Genomic DNA, 21,121 nt, shown 5'->3' on the forward strand with positions numbered 1-21,121 from the left:
CAACGTGCAGGTCGGATCCCTATGAAGGACACAGCATTTGATCCGTGGCTCCCATGTTGAAGCAGTAACCTGATATCTGCGTGTTCCCAGTGAATGAGAGAGCAGATCTGAGCATCTCTGGACACTGGAGTCCGTTTGTTTTTAAAGGAAAACGTCCTGCAGTGACACAGGGAGCGGGGAGCACGCATGCAACACCTGGGCACCGTCTAATTAGAGGACACCTCTTCACGGTTGCAGTAATGGGGCTGTTGTTCGCACTGTGGATGGGAACTCTCTTCCAGTTTTGTCATGCAGCGATTTACACCAATGACTGGGCGATAAGAATCAAAGGAGACCTGCAGTCTGTGAACAGGATAGCAGAGAAATATGGATTTACAAACATGGGGCAGGTGAGTTGGATCAAAGATGTGCTGTAGGCCTCCACAAGATTAATAAAGCTTTTAATGAGGACACCCCACTGATCACAGCAAAGTTCACCACACATAAATAAATTCAGTCTAAAGTGTGATAGTTTTTAAATATTGTATCAACCTACTCTGACTTATCTTTGTGATTAATATGGATTTAATCAGAAACTAATAAAAAGTGACATTTTGAAAACTATGGATGCAAATATTTGCAGTAATTGGTGTGGTTATATGAAATGTGTTTTGACATTTTAAGAGTAATTACAGTAAATACTGTGTTTGCAGTGGACTGTCACACATGGACTTGGCAGAAACTGGAATTTTCAGCAACTGATGAGTAGCTGTATCTCAAAAAAATGCCACTAAGCACTGATATGAAGTTACATACTAAAAACAGACTGAACATTTCCTTTTTTAATGTGGCATTTTGAAAAACGTCTTATATCATCGCTCAGCAGCTGCTCATCTACATTACAAATCTGTCAAGCTGCCAAAAATCTAATTTTGTTTTCTTACCTTCACAACTCTGACGTCTTTTGAATGTTTTACGTTCATTTTGAAAACAATTACACACAAAGGAGCTAATATTTAGGAGCCTTATTGCTGTTTTTAATCAAGGCTGCAAATAAAATGTACATAATTAAATGAAAGATATAAAAAAAAAAGAGAGAACTTGTCAATACACTCAGCGTGGCCAAATAAAATGAAATCAATAAATAATAAAGCAAATAAATAAAGCACAGGGAGTTATAGACCCGAGGCTCATAAAATTCTACACATGTACTCCCTCAGGATAGGTGCAGTAATGAAAGTTGCAGGTCTTAGCTCTATATTTCACTATCGGTGATATGAACCAGAAATACCCTTTCAAACTGAAGAGACTACTTTGCTTTATAGTGCTGAGGTCAGAAATCAAAGAGCACATTTTACACGGAGCCATCGGGGAATAAATTAGGCCCCCTAATTTATTCCTTTCATTCACAGAAAATGGCCAACCTGTGACTTTTGTGAAACATAAATTAGTCTCTGAGCTTCTTCTTCTTCGTGTGTGTATGTGTGTGTGTGTGTGTGTATGTATATATATATATATATGTATATATAATATATATATGTCAGGGCATTACAGACAAAATTACACACATGCACAACATGTCGCACACACGATGCAAACTCGCACAAACATGAGCAGCAGTGTGGCTGGGCTCTTGTGGCTCCAGTTACCCTCACCTGAAAAACTATCACAGGTGTAAGGTAGCCACCATAATGAAAGACACCGACGGCAGTTTAATATTTTAGCAGCTCTTTAGTACATTGGCAGAGCAGGATAAGCAACACGCCTTCACCTGAAAACAAATTAATTTACAGGATTTGATGTCTGTTTCACCAGATTGGAGACCTGAAGAGCTACTACAGTTTTCGCCATCATGAGACAGGAACGCGGTCCACAGTGTCCAACAGAGAGGTGACTGCTAGGGTCACCAAAGAGACTAAGGTATAGTAACGGGATACCGTATGAGCAGAATTGGAAGGGTCTGCTGGATTATTAATTGGCACCATCTCCCTGCCTCCACACTCATTCACTCACATGGTGGAGGTACGCACTTGATATCAAGAGTCATTAACAAACAGGGACGTCCAGTAGCACGCACCAAATTCAAAGAATAACTGGCTTACTTTAAAATAAATGTTACTTACTTTGAGTTAGTTTAACTCATTTGGGTACAACATCTCAAATCTTCTGATTACCTGTAGTCCTTTAGTGGGTACGGCGCAATCATAACTGCATAAAACATGTCCAAATATACTGCTAGAGTCTGCTAGAAACCGTTCGTTTTTCATAAGATACATCCTCACAAAAAGAACAGGAAATAAAATAATTGCAGCAATTACAGCCTTTCAGACCCTGAATATTCTTGTTTCGTCCAGCTCACAAATCCACAAAACTTGGATTTGTCTGTTCAGAACATTTCTCTGTCCAGTGTGTGTTATCCCACCGTAATGTTTTCTTTTTATTGGTCAGTTTTGAGATTAGTTTTGAAAGGCCAGCATCCCAGAACACAGACACTGATGTTCAGGCTGGTGTTTTATGAGCACTTTTTAATAAAGCTGCCAGTTGAGGGCCTGTGAGGTTACTTAAACTAGACACGCTAATGTATCTGTCCCCTAGTTCAGTTCTTTCTATGGAGATGTATGTCATTTATTGCTGGCAATTACATTAGCATCACTTTGTTTTCTTTATGAAGCTTTTCTTTCAAATACAATGATGTTTCCAGATCTTTTAATTATAGTGCATTTAAAGAAGATCCGAGATACACTGAACCAGATTAGTTCTTATGTTGCTAAAGCTTAGATCTCTGGAGTCTGTGTGCATTTTCTGTGTGCTCCTTTTCAGGTGGAGTGGCTCCAACAACAGGTGGTCCAGAGAAGAGCAAAGAGAATCTCCAAAGCCGGTCACATCTACTCCTTTAATAAGAAGACCAAACAAAACTTTCCCACGTTCCATCTTCAGTCTAACTACACTCAGACGCTGCACTTCAACGACCCAATGTGGAACAGACCGTGGTACATTGTGAGTCAGTTATTCTCATTTTACTAAGCTCAAGTCTGAAACACAGACACGTAAACCCAGACAGTCAGAGCCTAAAATAGAACTGATTTATTCTTTATTCCCAAAGGCTAAATTCGATGTCCCACTATTTGTTCCACAGCGCTGCAGTGATGAGTCCAAACACTGCCAGTCTCCTATGAACATTGCTGCGGCCTGGAGGAGAGGGTATACTGGGAAGGGTGTGGTGGTGTCTGTCCTAGATGATGGCATTGAGAGAGAGCATCCGGATCTGAAGTCAAATTATGTAAGTGCCCTGGGATGGGATGCTCTTCTCGGGAAGGGGACATTAATCATAAGCAATTTGGCAGAGCTCTTAGTGTAAGAGCGCAGAGCTGAGACAGATATTTCAGGCAGAGCTTTTGGGCCAAAGGTTTGGAAAGCCAGCTAAGAGTATTGGAATGGACATTAAACGTCTGATCCACTTAACTGTCGAGTGGACTGGTGAATAATGCTCTTTGTGATTTGTCTGATGAAATGAAGACAGATAGCCGCTGGCATCTTGTTATGTGCTGCTACTTTCTATCTATCTGATTCAGGATCCTCTCGCCAGCTATGATGTGAATGGACAGGACCAAGATCCTTCTCCCAATTATTCCAACAACGCTGATAACTAGTGAGTACTTATTTCTAGATTCCTCTTTTCACCTGTTTTGCAGTTTCCTTTCCCCATCATAATTCTAACTTTAATTAAAGCATGCTTTTCCTTTCCATTTTGCAGTAATTACATGCATATATGGGTATGCAAATTCCCCAGTCTAAATTCTGTCTTCCCACTGGTTTGATGTAACGGAAATAGCCCATGTTCCCCTCATGCATATGCATCTAACCTCATGTTCTGATGTTCTCCTCCTTTCTCCGAAGCCATGGGACTCAGTGTGCAGGGATGGTTGCTGCCACTGCAAATAACTCTCATTGCACAGTTGGAGTCTCTTTCTATGCACAGATAGGCGGTGAGTCCATGTGACGGCATGAAACTAGCATGTCGAAAGACTTCTGGAGGTCACAGTTGGTGTAAAATAGCTCCAGACATTCATTTCTTTTCTTCCCTGTCTACCTGTAGGCATCCGTATGCTGGATGGAGATGTGACAGACATTGTTGAGGCCCAATCGCTGAGCTTTAGATCCCAGTATATTGATATTTACGTAGCTAGCTGGGGTCCAGAGGATGACGGAGTCACTTTGGAGGGGCCTGGGCCTTTGACTCGTCTCGCTTTAGAAAATGGCATCAAAACAGTAAGAGAGAGAGAAAAGTTTGTGTGTAAAAGTTAATACAAAGAATACAAGCTTACAGTGTGTCTGTGCCCTGCGTAAAGGGTTATCGTTTTCTCCTTAAATATATCGTTAATAAATAAATCATCTGCCTGCTTCCCCAATGAATCTCAGGGCCGATATGGGAGGGGATCCATTTTTGTTTGGGCATCAGGAAATGGAGGGCGACGGGGTGACCACTGTTCCTGCGATGGCTACAGCAGCAGTATCTACACGGTCTCTATCAGTAGCACCACTCGGCGTGGAAGCCAGCCAGACTACCTGGAGCAGTGCACCTCCTCACTGGCGACAGCGTATGCTGGTGGGGAGACAGAGGACATGGTGAGTAAAGGTGACAAAGTATTGTAGATAAACGTTAATGTGCTGAGTGAGGGTACTTATTCTCTTTGGTATATACAGTAGTAATAGGCAAGAGGCATTTTAATAAAAATGAAAATTATGCTAAATGAATGTAAATATAAAGATAAGTAAATTAGTTACATGTTGTGTCATAGTAAAACATGAATTCTTTCTTCTAACTAAACCTAAACGTAGTGTGCAAATCTTTTTTCTAGCATGTTTAGAAAATCACATTTATATTTTTTTGATGAAAGTTGTAACTCAGGTTTTTAAATTTAAGGGTAAAGCCTTTAGCTGGATTTATGAGTTGCCACCTTCTTGCCAGCTGCTTAAAGCTAGAAAATACACATTTGGCAAGTGAGGGGAGCAGAGCTGGGGCAAGCAGGCAACAGCTACTGCAGCTGAGTTTGATAGTCTTAGACACATGTCAATCAAGCGGTACGCCCCAGATATACTCCGTGAACTGTCTTCATGGTAGAAGAATAACTTTTATATTCACAAGACACAAGCAGAAGAGAAATTACTTACGTAGACCTGATAACCTCCAAAAATATAGTGACTTTATTTTTTCAGGGCATTTTTCCAGTCACTGCACTGCAAAAGATTTGGGGTTATTTTTAAAGCAGTGGCCCCAGTATGACTCCACCACTCACTATAACTTGAATAAAAACATATAGTGGGATTATAACCTTTCTGACAGTTTCAACAAAAACTGACAATAATAACTTTTATAAGCTGAATTTATGACAGATGCCCAAAGAAAGCACAGCTCTCTGTAACAACAGGAGAAACATGCTGTTTAATATTATCTCACCCACAGGTAATCGTGGGTCCTCAGCAGAGCTGCAGCCAGGCTCAGTCAGGGACATCTCTTTCCGCCTCCATGGCTGCAGGCGTCATCGCTCTCACTTTGGACGCCAAGTAAGCAGCTTGCCCCATACACACAGTTCATACTTACAGGCACTGTTAAAATCAATCCTGTGTAATGTGGTGATGAAGGTATGATGTTTTTGTCTCTTTAACCTTTTCACAGCCCTTTGTTAACGTGGAGGGACATGCAGCACATTATCGTCAGGACATCAAAAGCTCATCATCTTATTGCTCCTGACTGGCAGGTTAATGGAGCTGGATACAAAGGTATCAGTATCATATTTCTGTTTTTTCTTTCACTATTTCTATGATGTTTTTTTAATGCAAAACTCCTAAAGCTTATAATAAAGAAGATGAGAGGAGACAGCTTGATAAGCATATTTTGGTAAATGTTCTCTCAGCTCTTTTTAGGGAAACTATAAAACAGGGAGCATACAAACTAATGAGATACTGTGAGCAGAACAGTGATAAACGCCTACGAAGTCCCAGGAGTGTTTGAAGTCTTTTATAAGCTGCAGTGCCTTTTATGCCCCAGCTAATGGTGTGTGTGTGTGTGTGTGTCTGTTTGGGGCTATGCGGGGGTCTGTCAGTGAGCCACCTGTATGGCTTTGGCCTGCTGGATGCTGAGAGCATGGTGAAGGAGGCTGAGCGTTGGAAACAAGTCCCCTCACAGCACGAGTGTGTGGTGGAGTCTCCCATTCAGCTGAGCAGGTATCACACCAATCACACCGCAAGAGTTCTCCACTTTGAGTCAGGGCTTCCCTTGATTCTTCCCCTTATATCACACTTTATCTATTTCTGTCTCGGTTCTCACATGGATTTCTCTCACATTGATTCTCACACTCTTTAATGGGTGTCATTTTCTTTACCACTCCTTGTAACTCTCTCTTGGGCCTTGTTTTCTGCTTCCTCTCATATCTCTCCCGCTCGCTGTGTCTCTTTATTCTTTGCTTTCTTCTTCTCATGACAGAGCTATTCATCCCGGCTCCACGCTGACGTCTGTGTATGAGACCACAGGTTGTTCTAGCAAGCCCCTCCAGCACGTTGTTTATGTGGAGCATGTCGTCGTTCGTCTTACCATCACTCACAGTCGTCGTGGCGACCTTTCTGTTGCGCTCACATCACCTTCAGGCACCATGTCACAGCTGCTTGGTAACAGGTAACTAACAGCAATGCTTCCTCCAAAATAAAATGGCTTCTCTACACGACTTGTTTGTACTCTAATCTGTGAGCATTTGGCACATACTACTAGAAGGTCGCAGGAGTGCTGCTCATATGGTGTTTCAGGGAAACTGGTATCTGGGAAAGTTTCTGGCCAGAGAAAATCTGGCAATTCTTATGCAACATGCTATGTCTAATTTTGTTCCACTAATTAGCAACAAGGGTGCAACGAAGTTTAAAAAACACGTTAGTTGACACTGTTGCTTTAATGGTCCACCTAAAGCTGCTGTAATCAAATATTTTTATTTGAACGATGCTCTTAGCAAAACATTAACAACTATCTGATACAGGTAGCATCATAAGAGTCTGTGCACCTCAGGTGTGCACAGTGGTTCAGTTGGTTTTTAATGTATTGTACAGCGGTAATTGTGGGACCTTTCATACTGAACTGCCACAGTTAATATTCAGAATACTGTGAATGAGACCTTTTCATTTGCATTATTTTCTTTAATAACTTGTTATGTTTACCTTTTAAGTGAGGGATACAAATACTTCCACAGCTTGTATAATATGAAGCACTTCATTGTGTGTAGTACTACAGTACCTGAAGTAGTATATTAGCATTATCATGATTATGTAATGTTTTGGTTTAGGCCTCTTGACAATTCCACGGAGGGTTTTCACAACTGGGAATTCATGACAACTCACTGCTGGGGGGAGCAGGCAGCAGGGGAATGGACTTTGAAAATCCAGGATACTCCCTCTCAGAAGAGAGACAACACCGAACTAGGTCTGCTAGTCCTCTTTAACATCTCAGTATTGTGAAGCATATGTATGTTGAACTTCAACTAGAACACAAGCTTAAATACAGTACCGGCCTACAGGGACAGACCTCTTATCTTGTTCTGTTTCTGTGTTGTTTCTAAGGGATGTTAAAGAAGTTGTCCCTGGTGATTTATGGCACTGCACAGCAGCCGTATCCTGCACATCGTGAGCGAGTTCGATCAGCTGAGTGGCCAACGGATGGTGACCTAACTGAAGAGTACAATGGTGGGTCATGTACTGGTATTAAGCTGTGCCTTGTTCTTCGTAGACAGCAGCTATATTTACTCTACTGTAACACACATTTACTGTGCAGTTTGTTTTAAACAACAATGTATGACAGCAGACACGCTGATTCCCAGCTTAAACTCCTCCAGTATGTGTAAATGCTTCAGGTAGTAGTTTTACTACACGTTGTGTTTAAGTAAATATAAAATGGTATCAGCTGTTTGGGAACTTCTTTGTTTTTGCCATGATGGTGCAGTGACTTTGTGAGTATTTGCCCTTCCAGGACCCTGTGACCCAGAATGCAGTGACGATGGTTGTGAGGGGCCCAGCCCGCAGCATTGTGTTACATGCTTACACTTTTTTCTCAAGTTCAAAAACAACACAAGGTTAGTTTGATCACACAGAGTAGAGCACAGTTAGTAGATCCATAAAACAGCGTATTTGCTTATAATCTTAGTGCAGAAGATGCACTATGGCTGATATGTTGCAAATGACAATACATGTTAATAGATTATGTCACGTTAAGTGTAAATGGCCACAATTATACGTTATGATGATGAAAAATGTTTTTTTATTATTTGTCTATTCAATAGGATGTGTGTATCAGAGTGTCCTAAAGGGTTCTGGGGAGACCGTCGGCGTTGTAAAAGGTGTTACTCCTCCTGTGAGAGCTGCACTGGGAGTCGCAGTGACCAGTGCACGTCCTGTCAACCTGGTTATCACCTGACTGAGGGGACCAACACCTGCACAGCCATCTGTGGGGATAACTACTACCTCGACCATGGTTGGATTTCTGCATTTGAAGCAGAGTGTTTTGTCACATTTTTTTATAATTCAGTGTCCCTAGTTAGGATGTGAATAATATAAAATTAAATTATTATACGTTTTACATATTTCTGCCATTTGTCCACCAAGACGACTTTATAGAGTTTGGCATAATATTCATCTTAGTGGCTGCCAGTAATGGTTTATTTCCAGGAATTATTTCATTTCTTGGAAGAATTAGCTATAAATATATGGGTATAAGTATTAAAGAATCTATATAATTTAGGCATGTGAGATATAACACAAAGACAAACAGAGGAAAATCAAACTTAAATACACACATTTATTGCTAGTACTAAAAAATAAACCGTTAGGCTATGCTACAGCAGCACAACAACTAAACAAACATTAAACAATGTCAATGTTACAATGAGTGTGAAGTTGGTACTGAAGGGTAGATGTATGGACTCATGAAAATGGCCCGTTGAACTGGCCCCTGACTGTGGACCAGCTGGTAATTGCAAAACTAATTAATTCAAGCATTGGCTTGGCAGTAGTGAAGTAAAGTTGTACTTGTGGGCCCAGGGAATAGAGATGGTCTGTTCACCGCAGAATAAGGCTACAGCAGAGTTTGTGTTTGGGAGGGTCAGGGCGGACAGAGTGGAGCCTTCCCTTAATCAGCAAACTTGCATACAGTATACATTCAGGTCAAAGTCTCTTTTAAAACTGTTCTTTATTCGAGCGAGTACACTACCATTCAGAAACAGATGTTTTTTTAAAAATGCAATATCCACACAGGGGCATTTAAACATTAGTTTAAGTAATTTTGCAATTATATCATCACAACTAAAAATGTTGTGCTGATTAAATAAGTCATGACAATGCATGTAGTGTCGGGTTTGAGACTAGGTTGTAGGGTTAGGGTAAGAATTAGGTTTTGGTTAGGTTTAGCATGGGGCACTACACGTGATAAATTAAAAATTGATATAGAGTAGGTTAGCATGGCCTACGTGACAGGCATCAATTTGTTTTACTCCTTTGTGGTGTCGTCATTTGGTCACACTTCCCCTCACTTGTGCTGATTGTTTATTGGAATCTTGCTGGTGAAAGATGGATTTGTATTTATTAAGAAGAAGAAGTGTTTGAGGAAAGAGGTTTTTTCCCATTTTTCTTCCACAGTCCTTCACAAAACTTAAGCAATATCCTTGAGTGAACCTTTAAGGAACCATAGTTTATAGAAGTGCTGTTTGGATACAGCTGCGTATAATCCTGTTAATGAATAGCCAGTTGATGTAACTGCAGTTGAGAGGTGTGTGAGATTGATTAATTGCTCTGTGAATTTCATGCATATTGTTTGATTTCCCCACAGATGCAAATATGTGCAGAAAGTGCAGTGAAAACTGCTTGAAGTGCACCTCCTACAGCATCTGTACAGAATGCAAACAAGACACAAGGTGAAACAAATTCTCTGATGATGCTTGAATTAACTGCTCATTACACACAGCTTTCTCTCTCCCAATTGCTGAGAATACATATCCTCCCTGTGTACTGTATACACCCACTGCAGATTCATATCAATTAGAAAAAGTGGAAGTATTTTTAACTCTGTATTGAACACATCATGTGTCATCATTTTCTTTTTACACACAACTCCAACAAGAAAAATGGATAGTGATTTTCCTTTTTGCAAACTCATCAGGGAAAACCAAACGCATCTCTGACAAATTCAGCATATTGTTGAGTTAGAAGTTTCCGGAATACAGTGTTCACTGACTCAGTTCACCAAGTGCTTGTGGTGGTGTGCTGTGGGTTGGAAAACCGAGCCTGCAGTCCAAAGGCAATGAGTCATCTTTACGGTGTCACATGATTGGCTGTGTGTGTGTGTGTGTCACAGTGCCACATGCTCCCTCTGCTCTCTCCAGTCTGCAGGGGAATCGATGCCAGCGGAGCTGCGCAGCAGGACTCTACCATGACGAGCAGGAAGGCGCATGCAAGCCCTGTCACAAGGCCTGCGCTACTTGTGCAGGTGAGAGCAGGGGTTAAGAGTTGGTGGTCGTGACCTACATGAAAATGTATTTCAGTGTCATTAAAATACATGAGGCGAAACTTTTGTTCTCCTTTTTGTCCTTTGTCCATTTAAAAACGTGTGTTTGTGGCTCGTGCGAACATCAGGTGCAGGCGTTGAAGCGTGCAACCATTGTGCAGAAGGCTACTTGATGGAGGAGTGGAGGTGTGTGTCCTCCTGCAGTGCTGGCTTCTACGCCACAGAGCCAAACCCAGAGATAGCTGATGGGCACAGGATATGTAGGAGGTAAGCTCACTGGTGTGTGTTCAGGTGTGGGTGGTTTGTTTATCTGCTGATGGCAGGCCTTATTCTGGTTGTTGACTTTTGTGTGTGTGTGTGCGCTTGTTTTCATGTTTGTGTTTGTTGCTGTGTGCCAGTATAGGTGAAGTTTTTTTGTGGTCAGTATGTGTGCATGTGTTCAGTCTCTATACCCTCTTCCTCAGGTGTGACGCCAGCTGCCTCACCTGTGTGGGGCCAAGTCGGGGGAACTGCAGCAGCTGTTCCAGTGGTCACAGCCTACACGAGGGAGTGTGTGTTGTTAACACAGTGTGCGCAGACGGTCAGCCAACCCTCTACTACCTCTACTGCAAGTTAGCTAGATAAATATAATGTAACCTTGACATTATACTAACTCGTTTAGTTTTTATATCTGACTTTTTCTCTGCAAATATTATTTTAACTGAATTAATATCATTTAGAGTATGAAGGCATACTGTATATATACAGTATGTGTGTACTGTACTCCACTGTATGAAGTAAGTAATGTGAGTCAACCATAAGTCAGACATTTATTTTAAAAGCAAATAGCGTGGAGGTGTGTGCCTTCTCTTCTTTGGCATCTGACATTAAACCCACCATAAACACTTCAGATGGTTATTCAGTTCAGTCTTTTGCTATATTTTTTTTCCAGGAGAGTTCCAGGACAGTAACGGAGAGTGCCACGCGTGTGATGCAACGTGTCTCAAGTGTACAGGGCCACAAAGTAAGGACTGCATCAGCTGCGTTTCTTCACGGTGAGTTGGTTATGACTGTTAAAAAATAAGTTTTAAAAAGTGTTAGAGAGTAAATATTTAGAATTAGCATCCATCACCTCACTCTTCTCTTCTTTGTCTAATTCACTCTTTCCTTTTGTGACGGCTGTGATATCACATGTGAAAAAGTCGTTTTGATGTTGTTGTCGGCTGCAGAGCTCTGGATGAGGGCCACTGTGTAGTGAAGTGTTCCAGGGGAAAGTATCAATCAGGTGGCCGGTGTCACTTGTGTGACCACACCTGTGCTACCTGTGTGGATGGTGGACCTGCCAACTGTACCAGCTGTGACACTGGTGAGGGCCAAACAGTAAATCAAGCAGTGTGTGTGAGCATGTGCATTTGTGTGTAAAATAGGCATAAAAAGAAAAGTAGAAGCAGATTTGCTAAAAGTCAAGAGACAGTATGTTTTTGCTTGTAATGAGAGTGAACCAGGCTAAAATGCCTGCAATGGCAGAAACAGGTCACATCACACACGCTGAACAAAACTGATCCTGTGCATGTACAAAAAACTAAAACGACATAGTCATTTTACTTATTCATCTAAAGGGTATGACTGCTTTCAGTTTCCTAAAAATAACAGGGCATATCCTTTTTTTACGTATTGATTGCTCTTTGTGTGATTTTGAGACCGTTTTTTTCCCCCAATCTATTGTAAAAATACATTAGAGGAAAATCTAATAATCTATTACCACATAAAGAACGAACAGTGATATTTTCAGTTTTATCATGATCAGGGTCGGAGTTCAATAGCATTTAAAATGGTAGTTTAAAAAATGAGACTGTGGCAGACTGCAAAATAGCTCCTCTAATAAATGTAGAAATATTGATTTTTGCACTTTTAAGGGCTACAACTTAAAATACTGACATTTAAGCCAACTGAAATTTACATTTTGCACAATAATCTATTCATTTGCTATGTAGCTAAATGATGAGTGGAGTATTTTGTGTATTGGTCTGTCTCAGTAGAATAAGGGAAGGAGATAAATGGATATGGTTACGATTACTCTATTGCCTCCCTCAGGAGAAACTATTCTGCATCAAGGGAAATTACTATACACATTAAACCCTTATATCTAGGTTCATAAAAATGTATACAACATGAAATGGTTCAAAAAATAAAAAGTATGTTAATTAGATTAACACATACACACACACCTAAAGCTTCTAGCAGCCACTTCACTCTCAAAACTCAGCAGGTGAGAGTTACAGATTGTTTAAAGTCAGATTGTGTTTCAACATAAATTCCTTCAGATAAGTTTGGACAGCAGCGGTACCTTTATAACAATCGATGTCTGGATGCCTGTCCTGAGGCCTTCTACCACACCAAGGAGAGGAGCTGTGAGCCGTGCTCGGACCACTGCCAGCGCTGCACAGGCCCCACCCACTGCCTCAACTGTAGCTCCTCCTACTACGTCTCTGATGGAGTGTGTGCAAAGTTGGAGTGCGGAGAAGGTAAACAAGGTCACAGCATTATTTATGAGCTTCGTTTCTTTTATCTGTTGTGCTACAGTGTGAGAGATGACATTGAAAACCATAGTGTCACATCTATCCGCTTCTTCTGATTGTTTCTCTTTAGCCTTTGTATTTTATTTTTCTATTTTTCTCAGGAGAGGTGGAGGATCCCGATTACGACAACTGCATGGCCTGTGAGGAGGGCTGCAAGAAATGTGTCTTGTGTAAGTCCCAGCTCCACAGCCATTATAACACTTTTCCCCAAAACGAGCATTGCATACAATAGGCCGAGCTCTGCTCCCTGAGTGCTGCCGACCATGTTCAAGGGTTTTTCCCTGTTTAAAAGGAGAGCTGAGTTTTTGTCTGCTTTCAACAGATAACCCCAGGCATTGCCTGTCCTGCATTGAGGGCTTTTACAAGTAAGGCTGTGTGCCTCGCTGTCGCCATGTGTGATCTCAACTCTGTGCACCCGCTCTACCTTTCAGTTCACTGCTGTACTAGAATAAAAAGACCTTTTTTGCTGTGAGTGTAAAGTGTATTTGTGTGTGTGTGTGTGTGTGTATGCGTGGCGGAAAAACCACAGGTATCGACTGCAGCTTTTGTTATTAGTTTTCAGGATGGCTGCCACAGTAACTGCCCGGCCAAGACGTATAGTGTGGAAGAGGAGATGACCTGCGTCCCGTGTGATGACAACTGTATGAGCTGTGATGAACAAGAGTGCTACTGGTGTGAGACGGACCTCTTCTTATCGGGTAAAACTGCACCTCTGGGTCAGGACATTAAGTTATAAAGCATTATTTACATTGGTCTTAATATTACTTTAGCATGTGTGGACATATTACAAGTATAAATAGATGGAAATACTCTTTTACAGTTCAAATCAGTGTCTAAAGTCTAATAAAGTTAATCTCAGATAATTAAGAAACTTCGTTTCCCCCTCAGAGGGCAGGTGTGTTTCAGTGTGTCCTGATGGTTTCTATGGTGACGAAGACAACAACGACTGTGAGGAGTGTCACTCGGACTGTGTGACATGCAGCGGCCCAGAGTACAATGACTGTCTGTCATGTGACGAGGGGAAGACGCTTGAAAATGGAGAGTGTGTGTCTGACCATGAGGTCTGTCCCATTAAGACCTTTCGCAGCGGTGAGACTAATACTTATGTATTCCACTAATCCAACTGTCTCTCAATAATGAATCAGGGATTTGAGCATTTTCACAGGGGCAGAAAAGAAATCTTGGAGGGTAATTGGTCTGTGTGCCACCGTCCCTGAACCCTGTACCAACTTAAGTACTCAAAACGGACAGACCTACTGAACGTCAGCCAGATACGGACTTTGAATTAATTGATTGTGTATGGTGAACATTTAGTTCCCCCAAGAATTAGTTGGACAGACCTTAAAACAACATACGGCAATTAGTGGGAGGCAAGACATCTTAATTATAGGAACTGTAATAGCTCTGAGGAAAGTACATAGGTTAATTCGGAGGTTTAAAATTAACATGCAGAAGTAAAGTTATTCTTAAACTTTGAATCTTAGAAACTACAAAACCTTTCATTAGGGCCTTAAACTTTCAAACTGTGAACTGTTTTCTTTCACTTCTTTAGTATCAAATGTTTCTTCTCTTAATCACGACTGTGATTTGCACAGAGAACGGCGAGTGTGAAGACTGCCACCCATCCTGTGAATCCTGCTCTGGAGAGGAGAAGAACCAGTGTACAAAGTGTGCAAAAGGTCTTTAATTCACTTACTTAGCTTTGGTGTCGGGAGACTTCAGACACAGCGGTTTCATGCAGCTCTTTGGCAGCGATCGTGTTTACGCTTTCTCCTTCCTCCTATAGGGCAGTTTCTGACCACGCAGCAAACATGTGTGTCGAAGTGTCCGGGGGGTTTCTTCGCCAGTCGGCTGAGCGGTGTGTGCGAGGCCTGCCCTCCAGGCTGTCTGCAGTGCGTGGATGCTCAGCACTGTACCCGCTGTCAGAGCACTCGAAAAGCTCCATTATTCCTGCAGAGTGGACAGTGTGTCCAGCAGTGTCTCAGGTCTGCAGTCAGTTCTAGACTTTTCTTTTTTTTTTTTTTAAATCACACCTTTTGAGCATCAAGCCATATTTGAGAGAATCATCAACTGAAGAGCCAGAACTAAAATGTCAGAAGATGTATTGTTTGGCCCTGATTTTGACATTTCCTACTCAGTATTTATGTGCCATTAAATTGTGACAACCTTGGGACTGAATGATACCTCATCCTCGCTGGAGAGGGTCTTGAAGGTCCATTAGCACTGAGATCACCATATTAACATTCTGGCCATGAGGGTTTATGATTTTTATTTTATTTTTACTACCAACTACCAAGCAGCTTTTTAGCAAGTATGGCATGATTGTTTGGATGAATTATTAGTTGTCCCCTGTAGAGTGGAGCGGAGCAGAGCAAAATGTCACTTCTCTTTGTTTACCCCAGCAGCAGCAAACACATTCATGACAGCCTGTTTGGCTTTTTATTATTATTTTTTTTGTTTCTTTTTCATCGTAGCAGAAAAAAGATAAAAAGAAGTACAGCTTGACATGTATTATATTATATATTAAAACTAATCAGTTAGGAGACTTGATGCATCACTAGTGAGTTAAATCTTATTTTTCACGGATTGCTATAGTGGTATGAACAAATCCATTAAAGACAGGTTTAAATGTCCATGTGGTTCATTGTGTTGCCTGTTTGCACTGATGTAATTACAACATAGAATATAGACGAGGCTGTAAGTGGAAAAAAATATGTGCACAAGTGTAGTGTGCTGTCTTGTGCCTGTGCACATGTTTCTACTGGTCTTTCTTTGGTTTCCTGCAGAGGTTACGCTGCAGGCCAGGTGTGTCGTAGCTGTGCGGCAGGCTGTGCGACCTGTGGGAGAAACGCCACCCACTGCCTCACATGTGAAGAACCTCTTCTCCTACACAATCACCAGTGTGTGGAGGAGTGTCCTCCTGCGTACACTGTCCAGGACAGGGAGTGCCAACGCTGCCCCTCAGCTTGTCGTGAGTGCAGCCCACTCGGACACTGCACAGGTACCGAAACACAAAATAAATCAGGACAAATCCTGTTATTAGAGCTCGTTCGGTGTTATCCACAATGCTCTTTTACCTCTCTCTAATCCTCTTTTGAAGGCGTTACTTTTTCTTTTTGTTATTTTAAGCCACACTTGCGAAACAGCTTTAGGGATGACGTGGGGTTAGCCCTCTACTTTAATCTAAACTGAAATACAGTAAGGTTTTGGATGTACCAACATGAACATTTGCACAAATACAGTATGTGAAAATGGGTACCATGTAGTGTTTCCCTAGTAACGCTAATCCTAAATGCACCACTGACTTTTCCCTAGTATCTCTATCACTGGCACCACATAGTCGACATTGTTGGTTTTTAGTGGAACAACTTTTGCATGGATTACCTTAAAATTTGAGTTAGACTTTCATGGTTCCCACAGGATGAACTGTAATAACTGCAATAACTATTGAAATTGTGTAAAGAGGGGAGCTTGTAGCGTAGGATACCTATAGTTTCACTGAGTTGTACCATATCTTCCATTTTGTGCAGGTTGTGAGGAGTATCTCGTTCTCCACGAGGGCCGGTGTGTGCCAGAATGTCCTGAGAGCTTCTATGATGATAAAGAGCAAGGGGAGTGTTTGCGTTGCCACCCTGACTGTGCTTCGTGTGACGGGCCGAACAGCAATGACTGTGATGCTTGTATGGACCCTGAGAGCACTCTCCACAATGGGGCTTGTTTGGTACCCTGCCCCTCCCATAACTACAGGGATGCTACCACAGGAGAATGTAAAGGTACAACAGAAAACGTAAAGCGTAATTTTAAAAACCTGCTTAAATAAATAAGGTTTAATTTTAGATGTCGAGATGCATGACAAGTAAGCAAAAACACATTTGCCAATGTTTAACATGTAGAACTATTGTCCTTAAGGGTTTGACAAAGTCAGGCATTCTCCTGAAGGTTTTTGAAGCATCCTTCATGCATTTCTCGATTATAGTCTCTACTATGCCACAGTGTCTTTCCTGACTTTAGCTCAGCCTAAAATAGCAACGCTTTTCCGACTGTTAACAGGCAGCTGTCAAACCTTGAAAACAAAACAGCGATGCCAAAGACAATTCCCTAGAGAAAGACGCACTGCTCTGGTTTTTTGTTTTTCAAAAACACAGAGGATGGTGTGTTTCTCCCAGGAAAATGTTACAGTTGCTGCCAGCAGTAAGATGTTTAAAAGGAAGTACACTGTTGTACTGCAAAATGGGCAGTGGAGGATATTTAAATGTTATTTTCATCCATGTGCTTCACTGCAGCTGCGTTAAAACTCTTGGTTTTTTTACTTGGGTTTCCAGACTGTGATGAATCTTGCCTCACCTGCTTTGGGCCCCACGCTGGCTCCTGCACCAGCTGCAACGAGGGTCAGAGACTGGAATCCCACGGCCATTGTGTACCATCAGCCAACAAATGCTTGACTCACCAATACACAGGGGAGGATGGGGAATGCCTTCCATGTCACAAATACTGCCACAGGTGTTCAGGTCCTGGAAAAAACCACTGTCTGACCTGCAACCAGAGACATCTCCTGCTCAGTGAGTCGAATATGGTCTTCACATGAATTCTCTGAAGTCTGCATGTCCTGGAAAGCTCTTCAGACATCTGTGGCATGTTTGAGTAGCTGCATCATTACTTGTGTTTCTTTGTGCAGATGGCACCTGTGTGGATGAATGCCCAGCAGGCTATTATAAGGACGAGCCAGGGCAGAGATGTGAAGCTTGCCATCCGTCCTGCGAGTCCTGTGTCGGAAAGCACAGCCATGAGTGTCACGTCTGCAAAGCCCACCTATTTCGAGAAGGCAAAGAGTGTGTGGAGACCTGCCAGCCCAGGTACTTTAACCTGCTCGCCATCCAGCTGTGCCACTCATCCACAAGATGAAATGTTATTATCATACGAGAATCTATCTCCTCTCAGTAATGGTTTGTTATGACTCCATGCCATCTATCAGTATGGGCTGGTGTGTGCCATGTCTGAGTAGTTATGGTTGTCTATGTGACCATGTGACTATAGAGAGGAATTTCCAATTAAGACGAAGCTCTAATCTTCTCTCTTCTGACTGAATCTAATCTGTCATAACTTTCTAATCATCTATCCTCTAGTTACTATGGAAACACGGTCACAGGGATGTGTGAGAGGTGTGACCCGAGTTGCGGCGAGTGCAACGGAGACGGGGAAGACAGCTGCCTGAGCTGTGCTCTGGGTCTCATCTTCTTGCGGAAAGAAGGCCGTTGCCTCACCTCGTGCCCTGAGGGATACTACCACAACTCCATGCACTGGACCTGCGAACCCTGTCATGCCAGCTGTCAAACATGCTCAGGTATATTTTTAGTTTTTGTCAACAAATCCCATAAAGGTCATGTGTTAGTTTGTCTCTCAATAGATTTTAATTCCCTCAATCTGTGTGCGGCTCTGAGTGCACTTTATAATATAAGCAGAAGGTCTGTGTGTACTTAAAATAATACATCTCCCATGTATAAAGTACTAATGGAACATATTCATTACTCAACTAAAACTAATGTTTGTCACCAACAGAGTTCTGCAGCAGACAAAAAGAAATATTAGACTATTTTAACAACACAGGAAGTAGTTTTTAAAAGGAACAATTCATTGGTGGTTTTCATATTTGTGAGATTTCCCAGTAACAATAATTTGACTGTTGAAGTTGTCCTGTATCTGCAGAAAAAGGTTCCCAATCTTGTGACTCCTGCTACACTGGATTCGAGCTCTCAGAGGGCAAGTGCGAGTCCCAGTGCAGCATCGGCCAGTACCCCATAGAAAAGGTAACAACACTTTTGTAGATTTTATTTTATTATTTAAAAAAAAAAAATCCTGTCCTTACCTCACTGAAATACTAATATTCCAAATGTTTTGGCCCCAGGTATCTTATAATTTAATTCAGACTGATTTATTACTATACCAGGAGAAATCTTTAACAGCAGAATGAAACTTATTACTGCTTTCACTGTAAACCTCCGGGCGCACAATGTGAGGCAACTCACAACAGGTGGATGCATTTTAATTGATTAGGCTGAGAGGCAGTGCATGACTTGCGTTCAGCCCATTTACAAATATAGATTTTTGCATATCTTTAAAAGCAAATAATGAGTAGTTGTGATGTCTAAATACTAGCTTGTTACCTTTCATAATCAGTCCTTTCTCTTGTAACTCATCAGGATTCGCATCACGTTTGCAAAGACTGTGACAGCTCCTGTCTGGAGTGCCAAGGGCCCGGTCCAGCCAAGTGTACCATGTGCCCTACTCAGGCCATCCTAGATGCTCAAGGGCGCTGTCTGCTTTGTTGCCTCCATGAGGACGACAAGGAGGAAGCTGCAGCACAGCAGCAGGACTGTTGTAACTGCACAGAGTCTCGAGGTAAGCTCCTGGTTTGAGAATGAAAAGGTTCATGGCTGGGATTGAGGTGTAAGATGCTTTTTCTGGAGCATTTCTTTCGAGGCTATAGCTCCTATAACAGCCTTTTGCTACCATTTTATATTCCTGTATCCTCCTGGATAGAGTAACATGTAGGTTTAGGTTATGTTAAACCAACTATGTTATTCTGAGCTCTATTTGTTAAAATGGAGATTTATATTCACAGGTTTTTACCTTGTTCTTTGTAACTTTTAAATCAAAGCATATTTTCTTATGTATTCCATAATCTGATTAACCTAATCAATGGAGTTTTATTCACATTCAAGCTGTAGAGATGTTCCAACAGTGAGTTGCATAACATTGTCTGAAGAAAAAAAAAAAATGAATGCCTTACTTTAACTTCCAGTACCCAGGGCACTTGATACAGCTCCTTTCACTTCACAACTCTATTTTTGAGACAGGAAATAACCTCCAGATCCATAGAAGTCATCATTCATTTGTTTTGACAGGCTGAACAGGAGGCTGAATGAGGAAACTGAACTGAACATGTGTAAAATCAGTGTCAAAACATCTTGTCAATTATACATGTCATTTTAGCACGTATTGCATGTTCACACTAAAGACCGTACAGGGTTTAAACATCCTGTCTTTGTGGAATTTCAAGGAGAGTGCGTGCTAAGCACCAACTTGCCGTTCAGAAATGAGGAGGAAGAGGAGCCCAGAGGTAACCTGACAGTCTTCATCATCGCCTGCATCTTGTTAGTTCTGGTACTGGTGGCTGTTGTGTTCCTCGTGAGACATTCCCGCTCCAAGAGCGCACCCTCAGACATCCCTCCCCGTGGTTACGAGAAGCTGGGCTCTGGTGGGGGTTACGGAGGTGGCAGCAGACACGGCGGCTACAGCTCTGCTTCATCTGCGTCTTACGGTGGCCGCTCCACTTCTTCTGGCGGTCGCTTCCAGGAAGCTCAGTTAGTTGACATAAGCCAGCGTCACTCAGGGAGTAAGGACGATGACGATGATGATGAGGATGAGGACATTGTTTACATGGGTCAGGATGGCACCGTGTACAGGAAGTTCCGTTATGGACAGCTGGGAGAGGACAACGAGGATGAGCTGGAGTACGATGATGAGAGCTACACCTTCCGGTGAAATTGATTTTCTTTTTTTCCCCTCCTCTTCTGGGCTCCTCTGTCGTTTGATTCCTTCCTCAGTGCTGTTTATCTTCTCCTGCCCTGAGGGACAGACTCATTTATCCTTCACTGAATACAAGTTGAACTAAATGAGACATGCGAAGCCATTTATAATGAGCTGTATTTTACTAATCATTCACAAAATGAAATAAGCTGCAGAAAAATTCAGCATATGTTTAACATTTCTTAAGGAGCTTTTTCAGACTTCGTTTGGAGTATGACAACTCCCTGTGTATCTAACGGTTTATCATGTGCATTAACTAGTTAAGACAGTTTTATTCATTGTTTTTTTCTGTTAATTGTTGTGATTGTAGATTAGTAATTTAAAATACATCAATATGGGATTTCATTTTCTTTTCTATATGTGTTTGCTGTTATTGAATTTTAATTTGAAAAGGTGTTACTGTTTAAATAAAGTGAGAAAAGCAACACGTAACTCATTCATTTACCAGCAAAGCAATTAATTC

At 41.7% G+C, this 21,121-nt stretch overlaps 1 protein-coding gene across 1 annotated transcript; it reads left to right on the top strand.

Moving 5' to 3' along the window:
* Positions 1-239: 239 nt before the first annotated feature.
* On the top strand, positions 240-20,957 carry pcsk5a (proprotein convertase subtilisin/kexin type 5a). Its single transcript, XM_026354551.1, has 37 exons — positions 240-389; positions 1,795-1,899; positions 2,800-2,976; positions 3,116-3,259; positions 3,552-3,628; positions 3,877-3,965; positions 4,076-4,248; positions 4,399-4,605; positions 5,444-5,544; positions 5,657-5,760; positions 6,084-6,204; positions 6,464-6,652; positions 7,308-7,444; positions 7,582-7,704; positions 7,988-8,090; positions 8,298-8,488; positions 9,839-9,923; positions 10,392-10,495; positions 10,642-10,780; positions 10,978-11,093; positions 11,445-11,547; positions 11,722-11,858; positions 12,817-13,017; positions 13,173-13,241; positions 13,394-13,436; positions 13,627-13,769; positions 13,960-14,160; positions 14,667-14,750; positions 14,858-15,056; positions 15,858-16,072; positions 16,602-16,844; positions 17,394-17,630; positions 17,747-17,924; positions 18,195-18,412; positions 18,775-18,875; positions 19,269-19,467; positions 20,129-20,957. The coding sequence occupies exons 1-37, from the start codon at positions 240-242 to the stop codon at positions 20,611-20,613; spliced, it is 5,691 nt and encodes a 1,896-aa protein (XP_026210336.1). The 3' UTR covers positions 20,614-20,957.
* The last annotated feature ends 164 nt before the right edge of the window (positions 20,958-21,121 follow it).

This window comes from Anabas testudineus, chromosome 12 (genome assembly GCF_900324465.2).
Source record: "Anabas testudineus chromosome 12, fAnaTes1.2, whole genome shotgun sequence".
NCBI classification, from domain to species: Eukaryota; Metazoa; Chordata; class Actinopteri; order Anabantiformes; family Anabantidae; genus Anabas; species Anabas testudineus.